This window comes from Sturnira hondurensis, unplaced genomic scaffold (assembly GCF_014824575.4).
Source record: "Sturnira hondurensis isolate 20B ecotype Veracruz unplaced genomic scaffold, ASM1482457v3 Scaffold0008380, whole genome shotgun sequence".
Classification (NCBI taxonomy): Eukaryota; Metazoa; Chordata; class Mammalia; order Chiroptera; family Phyllostomidae; genus Sturnira; species Sturnira hondurensis.
The window spans coordinates 1,278,502-1,304,662 of record NW_028081011.1 but is presented as its reverse complement, the minus strand read 5'-3'; the positions used below and the strand labels follow the sequence as shown (position 1 = coordinate 1,304,662).

General features: G+C 42.8%; 1 protein-coding gene across 1 annotated transcript; it reads right to left on the bottom strand.

Annotated features, from left to right (window-relative positions):
- Nucleotides 1–11,439: 11,439 nt before the first annotated feature.
- BCL7B (BAF chromatin remodeling complex subunit BCL7B) lies at nt 11,440–25,864 on the bottom strand. Its single transcript, XM_037054775.1, has 6 exons — nt 25,628–25,864; nt 22,644–22,719; nt 16,385–16,481; nt 13,320–13,490; nt 12,656–12,735; nt 11,440–12,385 (listed from the first exon to the last, which is right to left on the bottom strand). Exons 1-6 carry the CDS (start codon nt 25,717–25,719, stop codon nt 12,293–12,295), a joined length of 609 nt encoding a protein of 202 aa, XP_036910670.1. The 5' UTR covers nt 25,720–25,864; the 3' UTR covers nt 11,440–12,292.
- Nucleotides 25,865–26,161: the final 297 nt, after the last annotated feature.

The window sequence follows — 26,161 nt, the reverse complement described above, 5'->3', positions numbered from 1 at the left end:
CCCTGTTGCGCCGCTGGCGAATGCTCCAATAGGCGGGAAGCTGGTCCGGGCTCACAGTCTATTGGCTCTGAGGAGCTGCCGCTCGGCACTCGGATTCCCGCCCCCTGCCCCGACCGCGTAGTTGGGTTGCAGAGCACTATAGGGCAGTACGAAGAGGTGAAAGGTCACGTTATGTAAGCGACGGTGACAGCCGTGCGGGCGTCCGGCATTGGAGTTGAAAGTGAGGTTAGCGGGGAATCGTAAAGTCAGGAATTTAAGGCGGGCAGGCTAGAGAAACCCCTTAACACATAGACACTGCGCCATCTGTCACCGACGGCGACACCGACATCCGGGCACCACTGTCCGTGTGGTGCGCTGGAGAGGGGGGAAGGGGGAGCGCGCGGCCAGGGGCTTTGTCTTTCCACTTGTGCTCCGCCCCCTTCTTAAAGGCGCAGCGCTCGGCCACGCCCGGGGATGCGCGGGTAGAGCAGATGGGAGGAGGGGTTGGCGGTAAGTAACTCCAAAACCTTGCCCAAGCAAAGAGGTTCAACTAAAGAACAACTTGAGCCCCCGCCTTGCCAACCCCAAAGGTTAATGCTGGATGAGAGTGTGGTTGGGATATGGGTATTAGTGTGATGCTCCTTTCTAGGGGCTTGCTGGAAAGGATAACGTGGAAGCTTCTTAGTAAAGGACATACCTATTAAAGAGACATCCATTTCTTCAAATCGTCTTTACTAGTACCTAAAACATCCAGGGCTCTGTGTTGGGTGCTATGAGGGAAAGAAATAAGACAGACTTCCCTGGCCGCGGCTGGTGTAGCTCAGTGGATTGAGCAAGGGCCTGCGAACCAGTTGATGGCGGTCCGATTCCCAGTCAGGGTGCATGCCTGGGTTGCAGGCCAGTTCCCAGCAGGGGACTCAAGAGAGGCAACCATACATTGATATTTCTCTCTCTTTCTCCTTCCCTTCCCCTCTAAAAATAAATAAGTAAAATCTTTTTAAAAAGACAGACTTCCCTGAAAAAATAAGAGACAAATGTCCAGGCCAGTTGGTTGGAGGTAGTCCCTTAAATCAAAAGGTCACANATAAGACAGACTTCCCTGGCCGCGGCTGGTGTAGCTCAGTGGATTGAGCAAGGGCCTGCGAACCAGTCGATTCCCAGTCAGGGTGCATGCCTGGGTTGCAGGCCAGTTCCCAGCAGGGGACTCAAGAGAGGCAACCATACATTTGATATTTCTCTCTCTTTCTCCTTCCCTTCCCCTCTAAAAATAAATAAGTAAAATCTTTTTAAAAAGACAGACTTCCCTGAAAAAATAAGAGACAAATGTCCAGGCCAGTTGGTTGGAGGTAGTCCCTTAAATCAAAAGGTCACAAGTTCGATCCCAGAGTCAGAGTCAGGGCTCATGCCTAGGTTACAGGCCCCATCCCCAGTTGGGGTGCATGTGTGAGGCAACCCATCCATGTTTCTCTTGCACATCGATATTTCTCTCTCTCTAAAAATGTATAAATACAAAAGAGAAAAAAAATAATCTAGTTGTATTTGATTGTGATGAGTGCTCACCAAAGTGCCCAGTAAGACAGCAATAACTGTGCTTGGGGAGTGAGGACATTTTGGCTGCTTCTCCAGGCAGACTATACCAACATAGTCCAGAATCTGTTTAGCTAGTCAATGCAATCAGAAATACACTGTCTCCCTGTTAAATTGTCTACCTTGAGTCAAAGATTTCAGTGGCCCCAGAACATCCTTCGCAGGTTGTTCAACAGGTCTAGACTGCTAGATGTCTATGAATGCAGCATGCTAATACCAGACATTTTTTCCTTTTCTTCTCACCTTGAAGTGAGAAATATACCCCTAGTATAAGGTAAGTTCTAGATCAGAGGCCACTTGTAGGAACCTTCCTCTGATCACCTAGCAGAGAAGAGAGCTCATCTTTCTTCAGTAGCTATTTCTTCTAAGAGGATTAGAAGAAACTTCAGAGGATGTGGCATTTGAGTTGATTATGAAAAGATGAGTAGCACTGGCAGAAAAATGAGATAACAAACATCGTAGGCAGAGGGATCAGCAGGTCAGACTTAGTAAATTCAGGACATGTGCCTATAAAGTAGGGGTTTTGAGGCAGAAAACATCAAAAGATGGGAGTGGCAAAAGAAGTGATCACCCCGGTCATGGTTTGTGGTGGTTGGAATGGCCACTTAGAAGACAACTGCAGTAGTTCATGGCGGTGATAACCAAGGGCCTCAAATGTAACAAGATCAGTGGAAACAGGCTGACAGATTTGAGAGGCACAGACTCCATGACTAATGGGATAGACATTTGGAGGACTAGATACCTAATAGTAGACTATACACATAGTAAAGACCAAAAACAGAAAGAGTTAAACCAAAAATATTAAGGTCCTTGCCCAGTAGCTCAGTCATCCTAATATACTGAGGTTGTGGGTTGGTTTCATCCCCAATCAGGGTAAGGCAGGAGACAGGAAGGAGGAAACTTCCGAGGTGCCCCAGGGCTAAGATAAAGGACCTCGATACCAGATGGAGACCCTGTTCTAAGCCCCGTTGTTCCAAATCTGGAAAAGCACTGAATCATGGTGAGTCATGAATGCACCTAAACAGAAGATGCTACATGACCCCTGCTTCATTATAATAGTATTTATTATATAACATTGTGGGACCCCCTTCTCTGGTGGCCAATCAAGGAAAATCTGGGGAGGCCACATTCACAGTAGCTTTAAAGTAATATAACTACTTGTATGTGCACAATAAAAGCCCACCCAAACTTGCCAGGAAATATCTGCCTTATAGGAATAGAATCCCTCCAGCCCTGGCTGATGTGGCTCAGTGGATCAAGTACCAGCCTGCAAACCAAAGGGTGATAGGTTCCATTCCCAGTCAGGGCACATGCCTGGGTTGCAGGCCAAGTCCCCAGAGGGTGTGTGAGAGGCAACCATACATTGATGTTTCTCTTTCTCTTTTTCTCCTTCCCTCCCCCCCTCTCTAAAAATAGATAAAATCTTTAAAAAAAAAAAAGAATAGAATCCCTCCAGCCCCTGAGGTCAATCTCTGCTCAGAGTCTGCCCACTCCCATGTTCTGTGGAGTGTACTATTGCCTAATAAATCTGCCTTCTCTCTTTATGCTATAAACTCTTTGTGTGTTCGGTTCAAGTCTTTGTCCACGATTACCAAGAACCTGGTTACCTGTGCCCATCTGTGACAAGGACACACACAAGATTCAACCTATGAATGCATGAATAAATAGAACAACAAATTAATGTTTCTCTTTCTCTCTTTCTCTGTCTCCACCCACCTCTATAAAAGGAAAACAACATGAAGAAACAGTATTAAAAAAAACTTTAATGTGACTCTTCCTTGGTGGATATCCTGTTATTTATTTTTTAAGAGAAGGAGGGATGTAGAAGGAGGAAGAGAGAAACATTGATTTTGTTGTTCCGCTTATTTATGCATTTATTGGTTGCTTCTTGTGTGTTCCCTGACCTGGGATTGTACCCACAACCTTGGTTTATCCAGACAATACTCTAACCAATTGAACTACCCAACCAGGGCGGATTTCCTCGATTTCTATGGGTCAAATTTACAATGTAACCGATTTGCATAATATTTTAACATCTTGTCCTGAAGGAGTCAAAAAGTGGGGAGAGACTAAGTTAATGCAACTTAACAGTTTTCTATTCTAATATTTTCATTGACTCTCTCTGCCTACAATACCTTCTGAGTTGACTCTTCCAAGTTCACACATCCTATCCAGTCTTCGGTGCGGTGCCTAAGTCTAGGCAAGCCCCAAGTAAACCACTTCCTCCTAATTCCCAGAATTCCCCACTGCTGAAAGTATATTTCTTTCTCCTGTGTGCATTTGAATTTCACACTTTCTTCCTAATACCTTTTCCCGATTGTTCCAGCCCATATAATGTATTTGCTGAATTCTTAAGTTTTAATCATAATTTTAGCAAAATTTGTTGTTTAGTGTGTTTTCTGTCCCAACATTTGAATAAGGAATAATAAAGGGCAGAGATTAAAATGTGTAGTTTCCAGGAATGTACACCAGAGTATTTACTGGTCAAAGTCGACTGGGAAAGCTTAGCAGCAGGAGTAACACTGCAGAAACGTAGCACGTTTCCCTATGCAGATCTCCACTGGATAGCTTTATGACATGAGCTCAGTCGGCAGGGTCTGTTTTTGTGGTCAGTGTCATGTGGAGCTGTGCCCTGCCAGACACCCATCCTTTGCTGATGCAGACATAAAGCCCTGCTTAGACAGTTCCATCTTCTGGCCAGTCTTTTCCTGACTATCCTGTTGGTTCCTCAAACTCAACACATCCCCAAACCATAGTTTATTATCTTTTTTCCTCCAATATCTGCTCTGTGTTTTAAAGATTTTATTAATTTTTACAGAGTGAGAGGAGGGAGGGAGAAAGAGTGGGAGAGAAACATCAATGTGTGGTTGTCTCTTACATGCCACTAACTGGGGATCAGGCCTGCAACCCAGGAATGTGCCCTGACTGGGAATCGAACCTGCAGCCTTTCAGTTCACAGGCAGGCACTCAATCCACTGCGCCACACCAGCCAGGGCTGTTTTATTTCTATTAAGGACCCCACCTTCCTCACAACCTCTTAGGCTCTGCCTTGATAGCTCTTGAGCTCTACAATCATAGGGTCAACCAGATACAGTAGTCCCCACTAACCCCATATGTGGGGAAAATTTCCAAGACCCCCAGTGGGTGCCTGAAACCACAAATAGTACCGAAGCCTATATATGACAGAGAGAAGATTCTGAGAAGTCCTAAATTAAATTACAGTAGACCTGAGAGTGGAAGGAGGAGACACTAGAGATTATTCAGTCAACAGACAAAGGGCAAAACCAACAAAAGACTATTTACATTCCTAAATATATGTTAAAACTTTGAATGAACCTCTAGGTGGCTATTTCCACTGGATTATCTAAAGAGAATAGCTGAGTAATTCCTACCAGGAAGTTCAACTTCTTGTTTACACTTGAACTTTCCTGATCACCCACAACCAATACAAAGTAACAAATGTTTCTTCCTCATGGAGTCTGAACTAGCCCCAGCTTCACCTTCTCCCACTATCTACAGCTAATGTAAATTCTTTCAAAACAATGTACATCTGTCTTTTCCAAACTATTTGCACAAAAGAGGCAGCCATCAACCCTAAGATTGTGAATATGTTTTTCTCCAATTAGCACTGCTACTGGTGGTTTAGAACTCATGTTTCAGGATCTGGTCCTTTTTCTGGTTATATTTGGCTTAATAAACCTTTCTTTTAGAAAAAAATTTCGGCCATAAAAGTTTTTGTTTAACACACCCCACATTTTTTCCTATACATATATACCTTATCACTTTTAAATACTTATTTTTTTAAAGATTTTATTTATTTTTAGAGGAAGGGAAAGGGAGGAGGGAGAGAGGAAGAGAAACATTGATTTGTGAGAGATACATCCATCAATTGCCTCTCGCACACCCCCCAGCTGGAGACCTGGCTGGCAACCTAGGCACGTGCCGTAACTGGGAATCGAATGGGCAACCCTTCAGTTCGCAGGCTGGCATTCAATCCACTGAGCCACACCAGCCAGGGCAAAAAAACAATTTGTTTCTTCTTCTTTTTTTTTTTTAGAGAGAGAGAGAGAGGAAGGAAGAGAGAAAAAGATATATCAATTTGTTGTTCCACTCATTTATGCATTCATTGGTTGATTCTTGCATGTGCCCTGACCAGGGATTGAATCTAAACCTTGGTTCATGGGGTACACTCCAACCAACTGAGCTACCAGGCCAGGCCAGACCTTTTCACTTAAAGGAAGCACCTAATTGCTCCTCTTTGGCAAATCTAAATTACCTGCATCACTGCTCTTGTGCTTTGGGGCTATTATTAAGTAAAATAAGGGTTACTTGAATACAAATACTTCAATGGTAACCAAGAGGGCTACTTAAGTGACTAACCAGCGAGCAGTGTGTAGTATGGGTATGCTAGGCAAAAAAATGATTCCTGTCCCAAGAGAGACAGAACAATCTCCAAAAGGCATGCAATTTAAAACTTATGAATTCATTTCTGGAATTTTTCATTTAATATTTTCAGGCCATAGTTGACCTTGGGTAGCAGAGACCATGGAAAGCAAAACCCAGTATAAAACCAACTCTACCTGCCTAAGATCCCGATCTATCCCCACCCTCCTACTTCAGGCCTTTATTATTTCTAGCCAAAACTACTACTATCACTTCCTCGTTTTAAAATGTTTTAAATTATATTAAAATTATGTCTTTCATAGTAAAATGTACTTAGTTCCAAAAAGGAAACATATCAACAGTTTAAAAAACAACAACAACAAACCAAATAGTTCTACAAAAAGCAGCCCAGCAGCCCATCCTCATCTACTTCCTGCTCCCCCGGGGCAGCCATTTTTGATTTGTAAAGCTATTTCCTCCGGTGTTACCTCCATATTTCTAAATAACATATATAATGCTATTCTTTAGTTTTTCAGGTTTTTTAAAGATTTTATTTATTTATTTTTAGAGAAAGGAGAGAGGGAGAGAAACATCAATAGGTTGCCTCTTGCACGCCCCCAGCTGAGGATCAAACCCAGAACGCAGGCAGGTGACCTGATCTGGAATCGAATCTGCAGCATTTCGCTTTGCGGGATGACATTATACCAACTGTGCCACATGGGTCAGGGCTAACTTTTCCGTTTTAATATTACCTGCTTACTTTCTCCAGTGGAAGATGAGAACTTAGCCCTCTCCTTCCCCCAGAAACACTATATACATGTATACATATATAAGGATATTCTCAAAATAATTATATTGTAGTTCCTTAAATAAAAATTGTGTATAACTCATAATTATGTATTATTCACATATGATCCACATGGTGAACTGATTTTATTTCCTTTTTTTAATTTTCCCTGGTTTGCTTTCAGTCTATTTTTATTTCGTTTTCTATGTACCTATACCTTCTCACTGTATTCCTGAACTGAATGTCTCCTCTCAATATGTGCAAAAATATCATGTGGGCAATGTCCTTCCAATTTGTGCCCCCACCTCCCTTGCTTTCCTTTCCATAGGATCTTGCACATTACGTCACTCTCTTGGTCTTGGCTTCCAGTGGTTGGCTCCCTAAAGCCAACAGAGTAAAACACAACTATCTAGCCTGACCTTTAAGGCCCTCCACACTCTGTCAGGTCTTTCTACTACATCCCTCAAACTCCTTACTCAGCAAAGCCAGGTTTATCTAGGTTTCTTTTTTAAAAAATATTTTATTTATTTATCTTTAGAGGGAAAGGAAAGGAGAGAGGGAGAGAATATCAATGTATGGTTGCCTCTCGTATGTCCCCTGCTGGGAACTGGCCTGCAACCCAGGCATGTGCCCTGACTGGGAATCAAACTGCGATATTCTGGTTTGCAGGCCCGCGCTCAATCCACTGAGCTACACCAGCCAGGGCTTATCTAGGTTTCTAAATACCATTTCCCACTATAAGGAGGTAGGGCTCCTTGGAAAAATGATTGGGGATAGCAAAGTTCAAGGTGACTCAGGAATATCTTGTGCCTAAAAGAAAGGAATTGCTCAAATGATGATGGGGACATGTCAAAAGGACACAGGAGCCACAAACTGGCTGATTCTAGGAGTTTGAACATTTAAAAAGTTGACAGTAATGAATTTAATATAATACACATTGAATATAAAAGGAATCCACGCTCTGGCTGGTGTGGTTCAGAGGATTGAGTGGCAGCTTGCAAACCAAAGGGTTGCCAGTTCAATTCTCAGTCAGGGCACTTGCCTGGGTTGCTGGCCAGGTCTCCAGTGGGGGGTGCACAAGAGGCAGCCACACATCGATGTTTCTCTCCCTCTTTCTCCCTCCCTTTCCCTCTCTCTAAAAATAAATAAAATCGATAAAAAAGATAGATAAAAGGAATCCATGGGCCCGTAATGAAACTCAGAGAAAAAAGACAAAAGTGAAAGAGAAGGGAAATCTTTTACAGAATGCTGTCAGTGAGTGTGAAAAGAATGATTTACAAAAATGACCATTTTGCAACCTTCAATGAGGTAATTGATTCAGAAATAGATCATCAGTGTGTGCTAAAATCAGTGGGTGAAAGGTTGTTGGGGAACCACCTAAAATGATCACTTCCTACAGATTACTTACGTAAAAGCATCCTAAAGGTGGAAAAGTCTGGAAAACATCACCTTAGCTAACTGATCAAACTCATCACCAGTAAGGGGACAAACTGACAAAACCTACAAGCTCACTTCCACTTCTGTGACTTTCTCAATTAACTTTCTCTTATAAAAAAAACCAACACTTTTCTGATCTCGAAGTCTCCAAGATTCTTCTCCGAGCCCCAGCAGTACTCTACCCTCACCACACCCACAGCACAAGCTCCTACCTAGCTTCTCTGCCTCACCTGACCACAAGCTCCAGAACGGCGGAGACCATGTGTCCACCAGCTGTACTTTACAGAAAAGCCAGGGCATGCTTTCAACAAACATTTGTAAAACAAATGCTGTTTTCCAAGATAATGAGCAAATTTGCTCCCATGCACTTACCTTTTCCACACTCCAAAGTTCTCTTGCGTAAAAATCCATCAAGCTCTATTGATTTTCAGTGCTTATTCATGTTCAATGAACTTAGTGACTGGGTTCATATAGATTTTTCTTAGTAATTCAAATATGCCTATATATTAGGCCTATCATTACCTTGAGGAAATTTACAAGTTATTTGTTTATAGCATGCCTTTTCCCTTTCTCTTTTACTCCTCCTCCTAACCCTTACCCGCATCAAGATTCTAGGATGGTATTAGAGTCTTAGCCTGAATTTCTCAGAATATTAATTAAGTTGTGCTAAAGTAAAAGTCATCTCTGGCTGGTGTGGCTCAGTGGATTGAGCACCAGACTGCGAACCAAAGGGCCGCCAGCTCAGTTCCCAGTAAGGGGCACATGCCTGGGTTGCAGGTCAGGTCTCCAGTTGGGGTGCACCAGAGGCAACCACACACTGATGTTTCTCCCTCCTTTCTTTCTCTAAAAATAAAAAAAATTAAAAATTAAATGGAAGTCAATGTAAGAAAAGAGTGGTCTCCATTGCACCTTTTCCATCCTTCTACATGTTCCTGTGTGGGCTCTACTCCAGCACTTACCACACTGTGCTCCGTCAGGGGTCCCCACATAGAATTGGGCTGCACTGCAGGAGGTGAGCAGCAGGTGAGCTAGCAAACTGGTCCCGGGTGCCAAAAAGGTTGGGGGCCCCTGCACTACGTAGTTCCACGGAGAAGTCCAGCCCTTGAGCCAGTCTTTCAGCCCCCTGAGGGATGGAGTTCCTAGCCTCCCATTCCCAGTCCTAGCCCCTAGTCATGATGTAACTACAAATGTCAATCACTATCTTGTTAGTTTTCTAACAAGTTTTCTCTTAGGTTTCTCTCCTGCCTTCCTTTTGTGACACTTGATCTCAATAAATTGTTTCTCGTTTATAGAAACTCTATTTTGGCTCTTTTCCAAATCTGGTCATTTTTTATGATCTTACTTATTATACTTTCAATAACTTCCTGTTTTTAAGATTTTATTGATTGATTTGAGAGAGAAACATCGATTTGTTGTTCAATTTATTTATGCATTCATTGGTTGATTCTTGTATGCATCCTGTCCAGGGACTGAACCTACAACCTTGGTGTGTTGAGACAATGCTCTAACCAAGTGGACTACCTGGCCAGAGCAACTTTCTTTGTTTAAACACATTAAAGCATACTTATTTTATGTACCATGTACAATTCCAGTATCTGTGATAATTTGACAACTTTATAGTACATTACATTAAATTTTTTTAAAGATTTTGTTCATTTATCTTTAGAGGGGAAGGGGAGAGGGAGAGAAATGTCATTGTATGGATGCCTTGCATGCACCCCCTGCTGGGAACTGGCCTGCAACCCAGGCATGTGCCCTGATTGGGAATCAAACCGCAACCCTTTGGCTCACAGGCCTGCGTTCAATCCACTGAGCTACACCAGTCAGGGCTAATTTTTTTTTAAGCATGTCCTAAATGGTGTAGCTCAGTGGATTGAGCACCAGACTGCGAAGCAAAGGGTTGCCAGTTCAATTCCCAGTCAGGGTTCATGCCTGGGTTGAGGGCCTAAAATCAGTGAGGGCCAGGTCCCCAGTAGGGGGTGCACTTGAGGCAACCACATATTGATGTTTCTCTCTTTCTCCCTCCCTCCCTGTCTCTAAAAATAAGTAATTTTTGTCCTGGCTGGTGTAGCTCAGTGGGTTGAGTGTGGGCCTGCGAACCACTCGATCACGGTTCGATTCCCAGTCAGGGCACATGCCTGGGTTGCAGGCCAGTTCCCAGCAGGGGACTCACGAGAGGCAACCATACATTGATATTTCTCTCCTTCTCTTCCCCTCTAAATATAAATAAATAAAATATAAATAAATAAATAAATAAAAATAAGTAATTTTTTAAAAACAAGCAAACTAGGTATAACAAAATAGGACAGCAGATTTTGGGTTCAAGTCTCACCTCAGAAACCTGAAGCCCCTGAGAGAAATGACCCCAGCTGGTGTGAGTCAGTGGATTGAGTGCCTGCCTACAAACCAAAAGGTCACAGATTCAATTCCCAGTCAGGGCACATGCCTGGGTTGTAGGCCAGGTCTCAGTAGGGGACCCATGAGAGGCAACCACACATTGATGCTTCTCTTCCTTTCTCTCCCTCCCTTCCCCTCTCTCTAAAAATAAAATCTTTTTGAGGAATCACTTTAGAAAATACTGAAATGAAATTCTTGAATATACAGAATATAGAATTATTTTCAACCATGACTCTATTTAGTTTTCCTTAGAAACCAGGAGCAGAAAGGAACTAATGGAGAGAAAACAAATTAGTGATTGCCAGGACCTCAGGGAAGGGGCAAATGGGGAGCAACTGTTTCACAGGTCCATACCTATGGGGTTTCTGTTTGAGGTAGTGAATAGCTAGGAGGTAGAAAGCAGTGATGATTGCACAGTGTATGTACTTAGTACCACTGAACTGTACACTTTAAAATGGTTAAAATTATAAACTTTATGTTATGTGTATTTTGCAGTAAACAAAACACAGAACTGGCGAATGCCCCCTAAGGACCCGGAGCTGTAGAACACACACCAGTTGGTTGCATGCAGTGCACAAAGGAACAGATGTACCAATTGAACTACAGCACAACTTCAAAGGGCGTCTCCAATCATTTTCATCAAAGTCACTCAGCAGGAGTAAGACAATGGGCAGCCCACAGTGACTTCACAAGCACTCAGCCACCACCACGCCCAGCCCCTACCCCCACAACCTTCAAGAATGAAGCACTCAGATACCAACAGGACATATTTCAAATAGTTTAATTTTAAAAATAATCTATTCAGTGCTAAAATATGTCTTCACTCACTGTTGCCCATTTCCATTTCTTAAACCTTTATGAAACAAAAAATAAAATCACAAAGTTCAATTAAACATGCAGATTTCAAAGAAAAGGAATCTTTCTAGAAAGTCTGAGCTGCAGGGATACTGTGGGGGATGAGTACTGTCATCAGACTTCATATTCTTGCTGGGGCAGTTTGTGGCATGAGAGCTGGGGACTGTGGCCGGAGGCAGAGAACGCTGGAATGCAATGTACAGGTGAAAACAGAAAGCTGCACGTGTATGTGTGTTTGGGAAAGGGGATGGTTATGGTGGGAAACAAAGAACTGTCAGGAGCTAGAGCCCATGAGAGGCAGGAAAGCCTCAGGAATGGGCAGAAGTGCCAGGGCAGCAAGAAATCTATCTACAGGGACTTTTCTGCCCTTTTGTGGAGAAAAGCCCTTTCCCTTCAAAGTCCCTACCCAGGCATTCTCCAACAGCCGCCTACAGGGCACCTAGCCCTATGGGCAAGTCCAGGAATCTACAGTCACTATTCAAATTCAAGTAACTCTTGACACTCTTCTCTAAAGGGTGCCTTCCACATCTCTCCTCTTCTAGAAGCGCCAGCAGCTCAGTCCAGAGGTTCTGGTGCAGAGACTGCTATCTGGAGGTGACAGATGAATCTTGGGATGGCTGATGCTCCAGCCTACTTGGGGTACAGAAAGGACATGAGCACTCCTCAGGAGCAAGCAGACACAGGTGCCAGGGATGGGAAGATGATGCTAAAACCCCAAGTCCTATGTCAGCCTTCCAGTCTAGAAGGCTCCTATGGGCAGGCTCTGGACCCCAGTGCTTGCCTTCATCCCAGCAACACAGCACGGCCAGAACCAGAATGCAATAAATAGAGGCAGGGGGCCAGGCGGTGAAGGGCGCCACAATGGTGCTAGCTTTCTGATGCTGTCTGCAGCACTGCGGGTTGGTCCACACAGAAGCGTTTTAAGGGTGGGGCACCCGAGTCGTCCTCTTCCTCAGCAGTCTAGGAGCAGCCAGAACATGGAATTACAGGGCCATCCCTCTGAACCAGAACCTCCCCATCCACCCTAATTACAACACAGAAGCCCAATGCCAACCTTCTTGTGGATAACCAAACATCTTCCCCAACCTTATCACCTGGAGACACCAGTTTCCCTTGCTGCCTCCCCACTCTACCCTTACTACAGCAATTTCAACAAAGCAGGTGAAATTCATGGCAATGAAGCACTTCCTTTTTCTGTTAGAAACTGGGAAGCCCAAAGCGCCTCCTTACCTGTGTCTCCAGTGGAACTGGTTCTTCCTTCGTGAGGGTGGGAGGTTCATCAGCCACTTCCGAGGCAGGCAGGGAGGGCTCTGAAAAAGCAGCAAGGTCAGCACAACTGCAGGGCCTCCTCGGGTAAGAGACTCCTATAGAATATGCCTTAAGCTAAAGGAGCTTTCCTAAGAGCTATGTAGGCATGCCTTGGTGAAGAGGCAAAACTGGCTGAAGAATCAACAGACATATTTTAGAAAAAAATTGTATTATAAGAAGAAACTCACAGGAGATAATGCAAAGAGTATAAACTCTGAAGTTAGAAGGAATGAAATTGGAGACATCCAGATCCACCAGTGACTACCTATGTGATCTTGGACGAGCAATTCAAACTTTCTAAGACTCCACCTCCTCATCTGTAAAACGGAGATAGTAACTTCTGTTTCATAGGGTCTGGGAGAGAATTATACCAGGTATTAAATATTAAAAGTACTTCACATAGAGCTTGGCATTCATTGGTTTTACTCATTTTCTTCCTTCAGTCTGTGTCCAAACTGTTAACAAATAGCCTGAGGTTGCCAGACTCTGCAGCATTTTCCCTAACCACTTACTTAAAGAGGAGAAACAGCAAGAGCAAGAGGCAAGGCCCCTCCAAGGTGCTCGTCCTGGGTCAACTAAGACTCACCCTCGAGGATCTCCTGGCCCAGAGTAGGAGGTTGAGAGTCATCGGTGCGGAAGTCAGAGGTGTGTGCTGGGCTCAGGGACTCACTCTGCTCAGGGCTGGGGCTTGAGTTAGTGCTGCTGTCCACCTTGAGTTGATAGACGTCAGACACAGAACTCTGGTTGCTGTTTTCATCTGAAAACCAAACACGACAAAGGCAACAGCTGAGAGTGGTAATTAGTCCTCCAACTTGGTACAGAGCAAGGGCCTGATGTCTCCTTAGGCAGCCACAGACACACCAGGTACAACGATCATTGCTGTGGATGCACTCTGAAATAAAGTCCGATGTACATGGGGCTTCTATGCACTGCAAGTTATCAACAGTCTAAGTTGATTAATTTAAACATTTTCTATTTCACAACATATTCTAAGCACCAGATACAGTTAGAATCTTTAAGTATATGCAACATGTATATTTCAGGAAGGTCGGGATACAGTTATTATTACCTAACGTTGATGGCTCAAAACCTGGTATTTTCTCACTGTCCAGTGGAAGAGGACACAGCTGTGCCTCCCAACCTTTCTCACAACACAAAGTGTATAAAATTATAAAATTGTCTGGCCTTCTGCCAGATGTGTCCAACTCGCAACCCACGGGCCACATGCAGCCCAGGATGGCTATGAATACAGCCCAACACAAAATCTTATGTTTGCATAAAACTCTGAGATTTTTTTGTGATTACATGTTGCAATGTATTTAATGTGTGGCCCAAGACAACACTTCTTCCAGTGTGGTGCAGAGAAGAGGCCAGAAGGTTGGACACCCCTGCTGGTCTAGGCTATCTGAAGGAGGAGGGTGGTAGTGTCTAGAGATTTCAGCTCAGGCCCTTCAGTGGCCCAGGCACCATCTGAGGCTTCAAGAGCCAAGGGAGTCCCACCTGGGAAGTTGTCTGAAGACTAAAGTCATCACCAAAGTTACAAACATAGGAGTCAACAACTCCCCCTCCTGCTTTAGCTTCCCGCATCCAGTCAGCAGTTGTGATTCGTCCTACTGACCTATCAGTTGTGTTCACTCTTTTGTCTCCTGCGGCCCTGGTTTAGGCCTCTTTATCTCTGGCCTGGCCTCCAGCAACAGCCACCTCGCTGCCCTTCCTTCAATACCATGTATTCCCACTATACTCCTCACCTTAGCTCACACGATCTTTCTTTTTTTTTTTCCTTTTAAATTTATTTATTTATTTTTAAAGGGGAAGGGAAGGAGAGAGATATCGATGTATGGTTGCCCCTCATGAGTCCTCCACCGGGAACTGGCCTGCAACCCAGGCATGTGCCCTGACTGGGAATCGAACCACAATCATGTGGTTCGCAGGCCCGAGCTCAATCCAGAGCCACACCAGCCAGGGCTCACACGATCTTTCTAAACTCCTCAATGATTCCCTCCTGCCAAAAGGATAAATTTCAAGCCCCAGTGCTTCTCTGGGGAGGCACAAGAAGGCCCTATCAAAATGTACAGCGTCTTTTTGTGATCTCCAGGCTCACTACTTGTTGTCAGGCCATACACACCCCCTGGCTCCAGCCAAGATTGATCCTAAGTGAAGAGTTGCTTCATGCACAGGTGCGTGTTACAACTTGCTCTTCTAGTCTTCCTGGAAAGCCCCTATACAGGCCAACGCTGAGCTCAAGCATCCTGTCCTCCACAGAGCTCTGTTCCCCAGGCTCCCTTGGGTAAAAATGACCACCCTCTCTTTTATGCTTCTGTTGTATGCTGTGCACATCTGCATTTATTATTTTACATACCCGTTTCCTCCCATTATTCTCTGTGCAGATAGGCTCTGTGGCTTACTGTTCCTTGGACCTCTTGTGCATAGTACTTGGCAGATGATAGAAAGTCATTAAATGTTCATTGAATGCAAAGGACAAGATGGTGGCCGGACTGAGAAAATGGAGCCTTGTGCAATCTCTTTAATTACTGAACTCCCCATACGTGACTAGAGAACTTTCCCTTACATTCCCCTTCCCATAGCCCACTGACCCTGAGGTCAGGACTGGATTGGGGGAAGGCGGGGAGGGGATACCTGCATGTTCCCAGACTGGTTTTGAGAAGAAAATCATAAGCCCTTTCTAGTCTTTACTCCTATGAAGACCACTATCTTCTATGCTAAAATGAAAGTTGTACTTTATTTTTTTAAAGATTTTATTTATTTGTTTTTAGAGAGGGGAAGGGAAGAAGAGAGGGAGAGATATATCAATGTACAAGAGAAACATTGACCTGTTGCCTCTTGCATGCCCCCAAGCAGGTACCTGGCCCAAAATCCAGATATGTGCCCTGATCTGGAATTGAACTGGCGAACTTTCAGTTTGGAGGACAATGCCTAACCCACTGAGCCACACCAGTCAGCGCTGAAAGTTGCATTTTATTATAAAAAGAATAAAGGTCTTTTAAAAAAGGAAAGAAGAAAAACAAATACAAAAAAAAAGCTTTATCCCTTTTGAACTTAGGCAAACACTTCTCTCCTCAGAGCATCAGTCTTCTTAACTGGGGATGATAACTGCCTGGTTTATACCACAGGCCGGTAAAAGGATAAAAACGAAAAACCGAAGTGCAAGTGCTCCACAAACAGTAACTGCCACGTGGGCATGAGAGTTACCATTATGAATGCAGTGCTGACACAGTCAGGGTGTTTACTGAAGACTGATTTAGGGGGCACAACCTGTGCCAATGGGGGACAGGCAGATGCCCTGGCTTAGGGTGGCCTACTCTCAGGCACTGGCATAAAGTATACAGTCTAAAGAAAAGAGCTTCTGATCCAGAAAACCAGAAGCTAATGTGAAGTTTGTCGCTTACGAGTTATACGATTTTATATATATAACTTCACCTCTCTGAGCCTGTTTTTTTTAAATGGAAAACGAGAATACTATCATCTATCTTCCAGGGTTATTGTAAGGTATACATGAAAAGATTTATTACAGTGCCTAGCAAGATTCCAGCAAAACAGTAGGCACTGAAATGATACATAGAACTATTCTTCTTATTAATGGTTTCATCTAAGTTTTCATTTTCCTGCAAGGAAGACATGGATGCAACTCACCCTGGAATTCAAGAAGGAGAGAGGAATTGGCTGAAGCATCAGAGGGAAAGCCATTAGGTTCCCGGGCTGCTGAACCGTTCGCTTTTGACTTTTCTTTCTAGAAAAGGAAAAAAAGAGGAATATGACAGAGCCAACCAGGCGACTCAGAGAGGGAGACTGGTGCTTGTTGAGACACCACAGAGGTCTGGATTAGGACTGAACAGGAATAACGACAGTGGTTTTGAGACTACAGGGCCTACGGCGTAACAGAATCCTGGACAAGGTGCCACAAGCCTCAGTGTCTCTATCTGTAAAATGGAACCCTCTCAGCACTAATATCATGAATGAAAAGTGAGAGATAGATACATGTGCTTCCCTAGATCTCCCTGTGGTACTCTTCTGCTTTCTGCCCTGATCAGAATGCTCTATCCAACCCTTCCTTATTGGATGGGCAAGAAACACAAAATACTCATTTGAAAAAGATTCCTATTTTAGTAGCACAGCAGGAAAAATAAGCAAAAGAAGAATGGACTTCTGACTGGAAAAAGGAAAGAGTCACTTTACATGTAATGCAAGAATTATAGGACAAAGGGGCTCCTGCTAGATCTATTCCTGACCAGTTTGTCCATTCGAAATGATCAGCCTACTTCAATCTTTGTCTATAACATGATTTCATTAAAGCAGGATGTAGGTTACACATGATGGAGAACCACAGTAGGAAGGGGGCTATCTTGCAACAAACAAGCCCACAGGAAAGGAAATTTGCAAATGAGAGTGTCACAACAACCAAAAGTTTAGGGGTAATTTCAAATTCACTAATTCGTACTGCTTATACATGTCTATTCTACATACACTGTACTAGTAATACAATATAATTTTTATTTATAACTCTCAAGTCTATCTCTGCGATCAATAACTATACATATTTATGTATGTCCTTCCCTTCATTTTTTCCCATGCAAACAAGATTTTAATGTAATGATACTTTACCACTTTACTAAATAATCTACATAAACATAATTTTAATAAATGCATAATTCTCTATATTATAATTCACTTAATAACTTCTCAACTAATGAACATTTAGCTTTAGCTTATTTAGGATTGTGTTTGTTTATTATTACTAGGAATAAAGTCACAATGCTCAACTTTCACTTTTTCCTGGATTATTCAGATAAAATTCACAAAAATATGTTCCTTCTAGATCAGAAAGCATAAATGTATTATTTTCCTTAAAATACACTGTACCCCACCACTCTCTAAAAGGATGGTGGCAATATAGGTATTTGGTATACTAGTTTCATAAGCACCCATGCCAACATTTGGCTTTATCATTATTTTTTTCTGATCTCTCTTTTGTCTTTATTTTAATGAGTCTGTGTTCATGTAAAATACCTATTTCACTACAAGGAAATTCTGGAAATACAGAAAAGATGAAAATTTCAGTCAACCTATACATATATTTGTATGAAAATGGATCATAATATTATAACTTGCTTCCCTTTCTTCATTCACTGCATTAAAAACATTTTCCTGTGCCACTGAGTAATCTTTTTTATAATGGTTACAAACCTTTACAAGATATAGATGCACAATAACTTAATGAATTCTACAATAAGAATAATTTTGCTTGCAATTTTAAACACCGTGAACAATAATATAATGATGAACATTGTAGATGTATCTCATACACATATGATTATCTCCTGAGAATAAATTGCTAGAGATAAAACTTCTAGACCTAAGGGATACATATTTTGAAAGCTTTCTAACCCCTCGGCTCTACCTAGTTAGTTATACATGACAAATAAAACAGTAAGATATTTAAAAGAGTACATTGTGTTGACGTGATATACATATACACTATGATCTCTCCCACCATCTAGTTAACATATCTATCACTGAAAGCTTTATGATCAACTTGACCTGTATAAAGTTGGTGTCAATTTATTCTCCCATCAGCAGTGAGTGTTCCACTCCCTTATATTCTCCACAATTTTTAAAAAAGATTTTTTATTTAGTTATTTTTAGAGAGAGGGGAAGCGAGAGAGAAAGAGAAGGAGAAACATCAGTGTGTAGGTACCTCTCGCACACCCTTCCACAACCCAGGCACATGCCCTGACTGGGAATTGAAAGGGTGACCCTTTGGTTCATAGGCTGGCACTCAGTCCACTGAGCCACACCAGCCAGGGTCTTCACAATTTTTCTTTACCAATTCAATTATCATTTTCCATTTTTCCTAATCTAACAGGTCTACGCTGGTACTTTAGAAGATGGCACACTGCCGTGGGTCACTGGAGAATAAAACAAACTGACGGCCCTCAGGGTCCAGCTCAGAAAGCAACACAAATGCTGTGAGAAACCCTCAGGAGAGACAAAGGGAGCTGAGTCCTGGGCAGAGAGAATTTGAATAGGAAAGAGCCAGGGACTGATACGGGAGAAATGGAGTGGGGTAAGGAGGTTGTTTCTAGCAACAATGGTATCACTGGAGCCAGGGTATCACCCAACCCTGGTTGGATGAAGAAAAAAGGGTGGCTCTAGAAGGCCCCTAGCTTTCACCCTCCAGTTCCCTGGGCTTGGCAATGACAGGAAGGATGGTTGTTCCTATATAAAGGTAGCGCATGGAAGACTGGTACTAGGGAGGTCCCCAGGAAGCACTGGTACTAGGGAGGTCCCCAGGAAGCAGGGGAAGATGGCAGAGGGAAAAGAGAAAGACTGAATCCTGAGGCTAACCCCGTCCCTCAAATTCGTTTAAAGGAGAGAGAACCAGAACTTAAGCTTATATATTCCCCTCAGTTACATATACTAGCCAAGAGAGCTGAGAGTCCCAAAGGAATAACAGGTAAGTTAGTGCACAGAAAGAACTAACCAGAAACTGGGGGAAAACAAGCACCATGAAAGACAATAAATAGAACAAGCTATACCAGAATGGCAGTGGGACAGAAAAGTTTAAATAAAACACAGCGAGTCTGCTCACAAAGATAAGGAATGTACTGGAAAGCTGTTTCGAAAAAGAACCAACTGAAAAAATTGGTATAAATAATTGTTCAAAATAAAAATTAAGTAAATGAGTTTAGTGGCAGAAACAGACACAGGTGAAGAAAGGATTAATGAGCAAAAACTGAGTTGAGAAATCAGAATAGGGAAATTAGGAAAGAATTAGGAGATGAAATAAATGAGAGAAAATTTCAGAAATAAAGAAGCTAGATGTGAACATTATAGGATATTCGTATAGAAGTCCTAGGAGATCAAAGACAGAGAAGAAATTCTAAATGTTTCCAGGAATACAAGACGATCACCTACAAAGAATCAAGAATTATTTTAAGGGGACTAAACGCCAATGGAAGAAAACTACAATAGATAAAACTACCAGTTTATAGAGAAAAAAAAAGAATTAGTCTGACATCAGACATCTCAACAGCAACACCAGGAGCCCAACTGAGTAATAATTTTTGCTGAAAGAAAATAATTTTGAATGTAGAATTCCATATACAGGTAAAATAATCAAATAAACATGAAAATAAAACAAAGATTTTTTAGGAATAAAAAGATATTTTCAGAAAGTTTATTTTACAAAAGTCCTCTTTGAAAAAACTCTCAAAGGATGGATTCCAGCAAAAAGAGAAATGAATATAGGAAAAAACAATAATAGGTGGCAGAGGGTTAATAAGTAATTGTAATGCTTATTTTATCTAATTAAGCAATGAGTAAAACAAGAAATATCTGTAAAAAACTGAAATATCTGAACTGAATATCTAACCTAAAATTCCAGTAAAAACTAAGTACGCGGTAGGGATGGAGGTGTAGGGACCAGAGGAGTTGTAGGTATGGCGGGTTCAGAGGGAAAATACAGATTTTGATAAGTTTTACAGGGACAGATATTAACTCTTCAGTTAGAGGTAGCCAATAGTCAAAAAAAATAGGACTTTCAAATTAGCAGAAGAAAATGTATCTTGTCATCATGAGGTGAAGAGAGAGAAAAAAGCAATTGCACGGCAAAAATCCTTGCACATATTAATAGGATTTTTAGGTGGTCATATTTTCCCAGCCTACCTGGCCAATAGATGTGCCACAAGCTATTATAAACACGCAAAGTAAGTGTATATATTTGTTCTGAGGCAATTTCTAGGAAATTCCTTAAATTCCTGAAAATACAATTTGCCATCCTTCCACTCCTCCTGTTGCCTGGAACCTGAATGTGCTGAATGAATGATGGCTAAAGACCCTCGACTACAAGGTCAAAAATAGAGTACAGGAATGGAAAACAGTTGAATGGATATAGAGTTTTACGGGGATTTTTTTTAAACCAATATATTTTTTAAAGATTTTATTTATTTACTTTTAGAGAGAGGAAGGGAGGGAGAAAGAGAGGGAGAAAAACATCAATGTGTGGTTGCTTCTTGTGTGCCCCCTACTCGGGACCTGGCCCACAACCCAGGCATGTGCCCTGACTGGGAATAGAACCGGTGACCCTTTGGTTCGAAGGCCGGCACTCAATCCACTGAGCCACATCAGACAGGGCAGAGTTTATTCTTGTATTATTATTTATTTATTAATTATTGCATTATTTGTCATCTTCTTATTATTAGCATTTCATATCCTTATTTATAATTTATCTTTTAGGTAATGATGGCTGGTAATTTAACTAGTGACTGACAAAAGTGGATACTTAAACCTAATTTTGCCCTCCCCTGTAAACTGATACAATCGCTCACTTTGGGAAATAGTTCAGCATTAGCTGGTTTAAGTAAAAAAAAAAAACACAAATCCAAGATCCAGCAAGTCCACTTTCAGGAGTCTCTCCCAGGAAAACTCACATACACATTGACTCACATACTGAATTGGAGTGTTCACAGGAGCATTGTTCTTAGTGTCTCAAACTGGGAACACTCCAAACATCCACGCACAGAAGAGTCAGAAAGATAAATTATAGTATAGTTCTATAATGAAATTCCACATAGCAACAAAAAAGAGCAAATAGCTCCAAAGACAGCATGAATTTTATAAGTATAATGCTGAGCTTTTAAAAAAGCAAGACACACACACAAAAAACAGTTCATGATACTGTTTATAAAAAGTTTAAAATGCAAATGACTAGAAAAGTGGTAATAAAAAGAAAAGTAGGCCCTGGCTGGTGTAGCTCAGTAGATTGAGCGCAGGCCTGCGAACCACACGATCGCAGTTCAATTCCCAGTCAGGGCACATGCCTGGGTTGCAGGCCAGTTCCCAGCAGGGGACCCACAAGAGGCAACCACATATTGGTATTTCTCTCCTTCTCTCCTTCCGTTTCCCTCTAAAGATAAATAAATAAAATTCTAAAAAAAAAAAGAAAAGAAAAGTAGGAGCCACATTTCCTCTAGAGAGCAGAGGGGATGCTGGGAAAAGTCACAGAGACCTCGGGGAGAGTTGGCAATGCTGTATTTTTTGACCTGGGTTGTTTTGACAAGGGTATCAGCTTTACATTTATTCATTTTCCAGTACATTTATGTTTTATATACTTTCATGTCTGTTTTATATTTTAGATTTTTCAAAAACAATTAGGGAAAAAAGGCTGGAGATAATCTGGGGGTTTTATTACCCAGAAAATATGTAGATAAATGTGATCATTGTGTATAAGAGAATACAATACAAGAGTCAAAGGCAGAAACTCTATTTACAATTATTGAAACATGGAGAGTTCTCAAGAACAAGGTTGAACAAAACAGAATAGAGGTTTATAGCACAATGCTACATTTAGATGTAAAAATTTTAAAACACCAAACAATGCTTTGCAAGGATACATATTTTGCAAGAATACAAAGGTGTCCAAATAAACCCGTGGAAGAGAAGTGAGAATGGCATACACACATATAAAACACATGAAAGTACATTACAGTGAGTAGCTAATTGGATAAAAGCAGGAGTCAGCAAACTTTTTCTTAAAGAGCCAGATACTAAATATTTTAGACTCTGGGCCATTAGGTCTTATGGCAACTAGTCAACTCTGCCATTGTAACTCAAAAGCATCACGCAATAAGGAAACCAACAGGCACAGCTGAGTCCCAAAAAAGCTACACTGACACTCAGCGGGAACAGGCCTGAGCTGCAGTTCACCAAGCCCTGGAAAAGAGGAACAGGTTAAGGAATGGGAATAAAGGGAAGCTTTGTGTGGGCCAGTGACTGGGGGTGGTGCCTTTATGTATTTTACTCTCAAGTCTGGGGAAATAAATTCCTTTATTAAAAAGTCAATCAAAGAAAGAAAACAGTACCTTTTTTTGTTGGGATTTTCTTCCACACTTACCTCCTTGCTGTCTGTTACAGGAACCCACTTAAATATCCTAAGGGATGTGTCACCCACCGTCACCCACTTTTTCTCCCTAAAAGAAAGACACTTCTTAGGACTGATAAAACAATAAAACAGATTTTCTGTTCATAATTTGTGTTGCCCTACTTCTCAGCAGATCATTCCTTCAATCTTAAAGGCCTTCCAAACTTCCTGTCTAGTTACACCACAACTTTCAGTGCAAAGTCATTCTTTCAGAAAAGTTGTCCAATTCCTTTGGATCTGAACTCTGTACTTTCACCTTTCCTCATGTACAATGTTCCAGAGCCACTTTTCTCCGCAGACTACACCAATATAGAGTGCCAGCATATTTCCAAACTCAGGTAGCTACCTAGCATCTACCTATTTTCCAAAAACTAACTCAATTTCACAGATACTTATACAGCGCTATTACACAAGGTCCTGAAGGATAGGATATAAAAGATGTATAAGATATGGTCCCTACCAGGGGAGCTCATTGGAAGGAATAAGGAAATCATTGAAGGTGGCAAGAATGACAAGGCTGAAAGACAGAGTAAGTGCTGGCTGGTGTGGCTTAGTGGATTGAACACTGGCCTGCAGTAGGAAAGGTCACTGGTTCAATTCCCAATCAGGGCACATGCCTGAGTTGCAAACTAGGTTCCCAACTGGGGGTGTGCAAGAGGCAACCCATCAATGTTTGTCTCACATATCGATGCTTCTCTCCCTCTCCTTCTCCCTCCCCTCTCTCTAAAATAAATAAATAAGTAAAATTAAAACAAAAAGACAGAGTAAGACTAGGATATCCCACAGATGATAACTCCTATGACCCCTGTGGAACTCTGGTTTGAAACACAACTCCACTGAAAAATAATCACAGGCCAGGATCTTCCAGCTAAAAGAACCAAGCCTTACACTGTCTTCTGGAAGAGATGAAGACCAAGCCATTGAAGGGCTGATTTACAGTTTCACTTTAGAGGAAGTTAACTTTTGAGATAAGCCTTAAAAATATAAGTAGCTTTATTTTTCTTTCCAGGCACATACCTAAGGTAAAGCAAGTGATATTCTTGAATAAGGCAGTAAATTATGGACAAGCAGAGATGGGGCACCTGAAGTATGACTTCTGAAAGTTTCAAGTCCAAATCTGATCATATAAAAAGGCAAAAAATGTAATGTTGTTACTGTTGCTGCTGATGATGCTACTTATCAAATGACATCACAGGAAAGTATAAAAGAGACTGTGATGTAACAGAAAGAATGAACTAAAGACTTAGAATACTAAAAGCTAATTCCTGGACAAGACTTCATTTCTTCAGTTATTTAACAAATATTTAATACACAAAACCCTGTGGCAGGCCCTGGGCACACAAGAAACAAGATGCACAGTCCCTACAATCACAGAGCCTGCACTTCAGTTGGAAACAGACATCAAACAACTCATTCCACTATTACTCACTTAATCATTAAGTTTAATCATATCAAACTGCCATTTTTGTAGCTTAAAAGTCAAATATAGGAAGTGTCTTATGGTCCAACCTACAATTATGGAAAGTTTTATGAAAGGGACCTTATCTAGATTGGGAATCTTGAAAGGTGTCCTTGTGGAACCAATTTTTGACCTGAGCTAGGAGTTAACTAGGCAAGAGGGATGTGAGGGTGAGGAAGGGTGCCAAGCAGCTGGCATAGTAGTGCGACTCCAACTGAAAGATGGCCATCACCCAGGGCAGTTTGAGCAAGTTGGTGAGGTAGGAAGGACCAGGTTTGCTTTTAAGAGCAAGAAGAGGTCACTGAAGCATTATTTTCATAGCAAGGGAGTGCTATGAGATTTGCACTTGAGAAAAATGGTATCACTCTGAGTGCAATGTGAGCAATGGACTGAGGAACAAGCAAGGGCTGAAGCAGGGAGGTCATAGGGAGGCTGGTACAGAGTTCTGGGTTGAGAGAGGATGACCATCTGGCTCAGGCTGCTGGTGGGGACAGAGAATGTCAAAAGAGAATAAAAGGTGTGCCAATTCTTAGGTTCCACAAAAAAACCCAGGAGGAGTACGTTTAGAGGGGGGAAAAATCATGATTATTTAACTGTTTATAATGGGTCCCAATTATACATGAAGTGTTTGGATATAATGGAATGAAGAACTTGATCTTGTGTGAAAATGAAAGAACATGTACATAAAGTCCAAGGTAACTGAAGCCCCTTAAAGGGGTGGAGGGTGGAGGACAGGAGAGCTTTGGGAAGGCTTCCTGGAGGGTGTTAACACCTACCCGAACTTAATATTATTAATAGTCATCAGCTACAGAAAAGCACTCAAGAAATTGTCTGAAGTAGCTGACTGTGAAACTTTAATGTTAATATACATCAGAGTTCCTGATACAAAATAGGCTATAAACCAGCGCCTGCAATGAACGATGCATGAGCCATTCCCAAACTCCTCTACCAACAGCTCCCAAGGCAGTAAGAGAAACGCCTACCCAGTTCACAGAGGACTGGTATTAAGGGACGTAGTTTTGATACCCATACCAAGTGTGCTCCCGTGGCAGTCAGGTACCGAGTACCTCTCACCAAACTTCAATGAGTTAATACGTACAGCGCTCAGTCCGGCGGACGGGACAATCAGTTAATTACTATATGGGTCAGTTTACAAGGCAAAAGGTTCCACAGGCAGGCTGACAGGGAGATGCATCTGTGCCCACATCAGTGCAAGGAGCGAAGCTAAGCAGACCAGTATAACCGGATGCCGGCGCTCCTCGTGTGACGCAGCACCTACTGACAGGTGGGCGGGGCCAGAGCCGGTCAAGCCGCTGATTGGCCACGGACGATGCGCCCTCTGACCTCACGCCAGCCGAGCTGCATTCTCCTCCCGCCTTCTTCTGCTACCCCCTCCCCCAAGCACCAGCCTGTAGGTTCCCATCCCACCCGTCGGTCTGGCGGTCCTCTCGGCCTGGGCCGGGGACCCCTGCCAGCACCCTCAGTCCCGGACCCTCACCATTTCCGCACTTTCTCGATGGCCGCCATCACCTTCTTGATGTCGTCCTTGGCTCGGCTGCGGGTCTCGGCCCGAACTGACCTGCCCGACATGGCGGCGGCGGGAGCGATGGGAGCTAGGGTATTGCTCCCAAGACGCAGGGAATCGCGCCCCTCACGCGCCACTACCCTCCCGCCGCAGAAGCGTCACCTCGGCCGTCACCCCCTCCTTGCGCGCGTGCGCGAGGAAGCGCGCGCACCCGCCCGCCCCTTGGGGCTCGAGGCCTCAGCACGCCTGCGCGGCCGCGCGCCCCGCCTCTAGTGACTGGGTCCCCTGGGTACCCTGGGAGGGAGCTCCCTTAGCCCTCAAGCAGGCCGCGGCCAGGTAGCGGCCGCATGTGCTGTGGGCAGGGCGAGGTGCGAAGCACTGCCAGTGGAATCGCTGATACTTTCGCAGAGGATTTGGAGGTGGGCACCTTCATTCTCAGGCCACGTTTGCTGCCGTTATCTGTGTATTACGGACTTGACCTTAAGGAGACTGCGATTCTGCATCATC

Coding starts and splice junctions, on each gene's coding strand:
- BCL7B (XM_037054775.1), bottom strand. CDS start 25,719: ATGTCGGGCAGGTCAGTTCGGGCCGAGACCCGCAGCCGAGCCAAGGAC. Junction 16,482..22,643: donor CTGTAACAGACAGCAAGGAG/GTAAGTGTGGAA, acceptor TTCCTTTTCTAG/AAAGAAAAGTCAAAAGCGAA. Junction 12,386..12,655: donor CAGTTCCACTGGAGACACAG/GTAAGGAGGCGC, acceptor GGCTGCTCCTAG/ACTGCTGAGGAAGAGGACGA.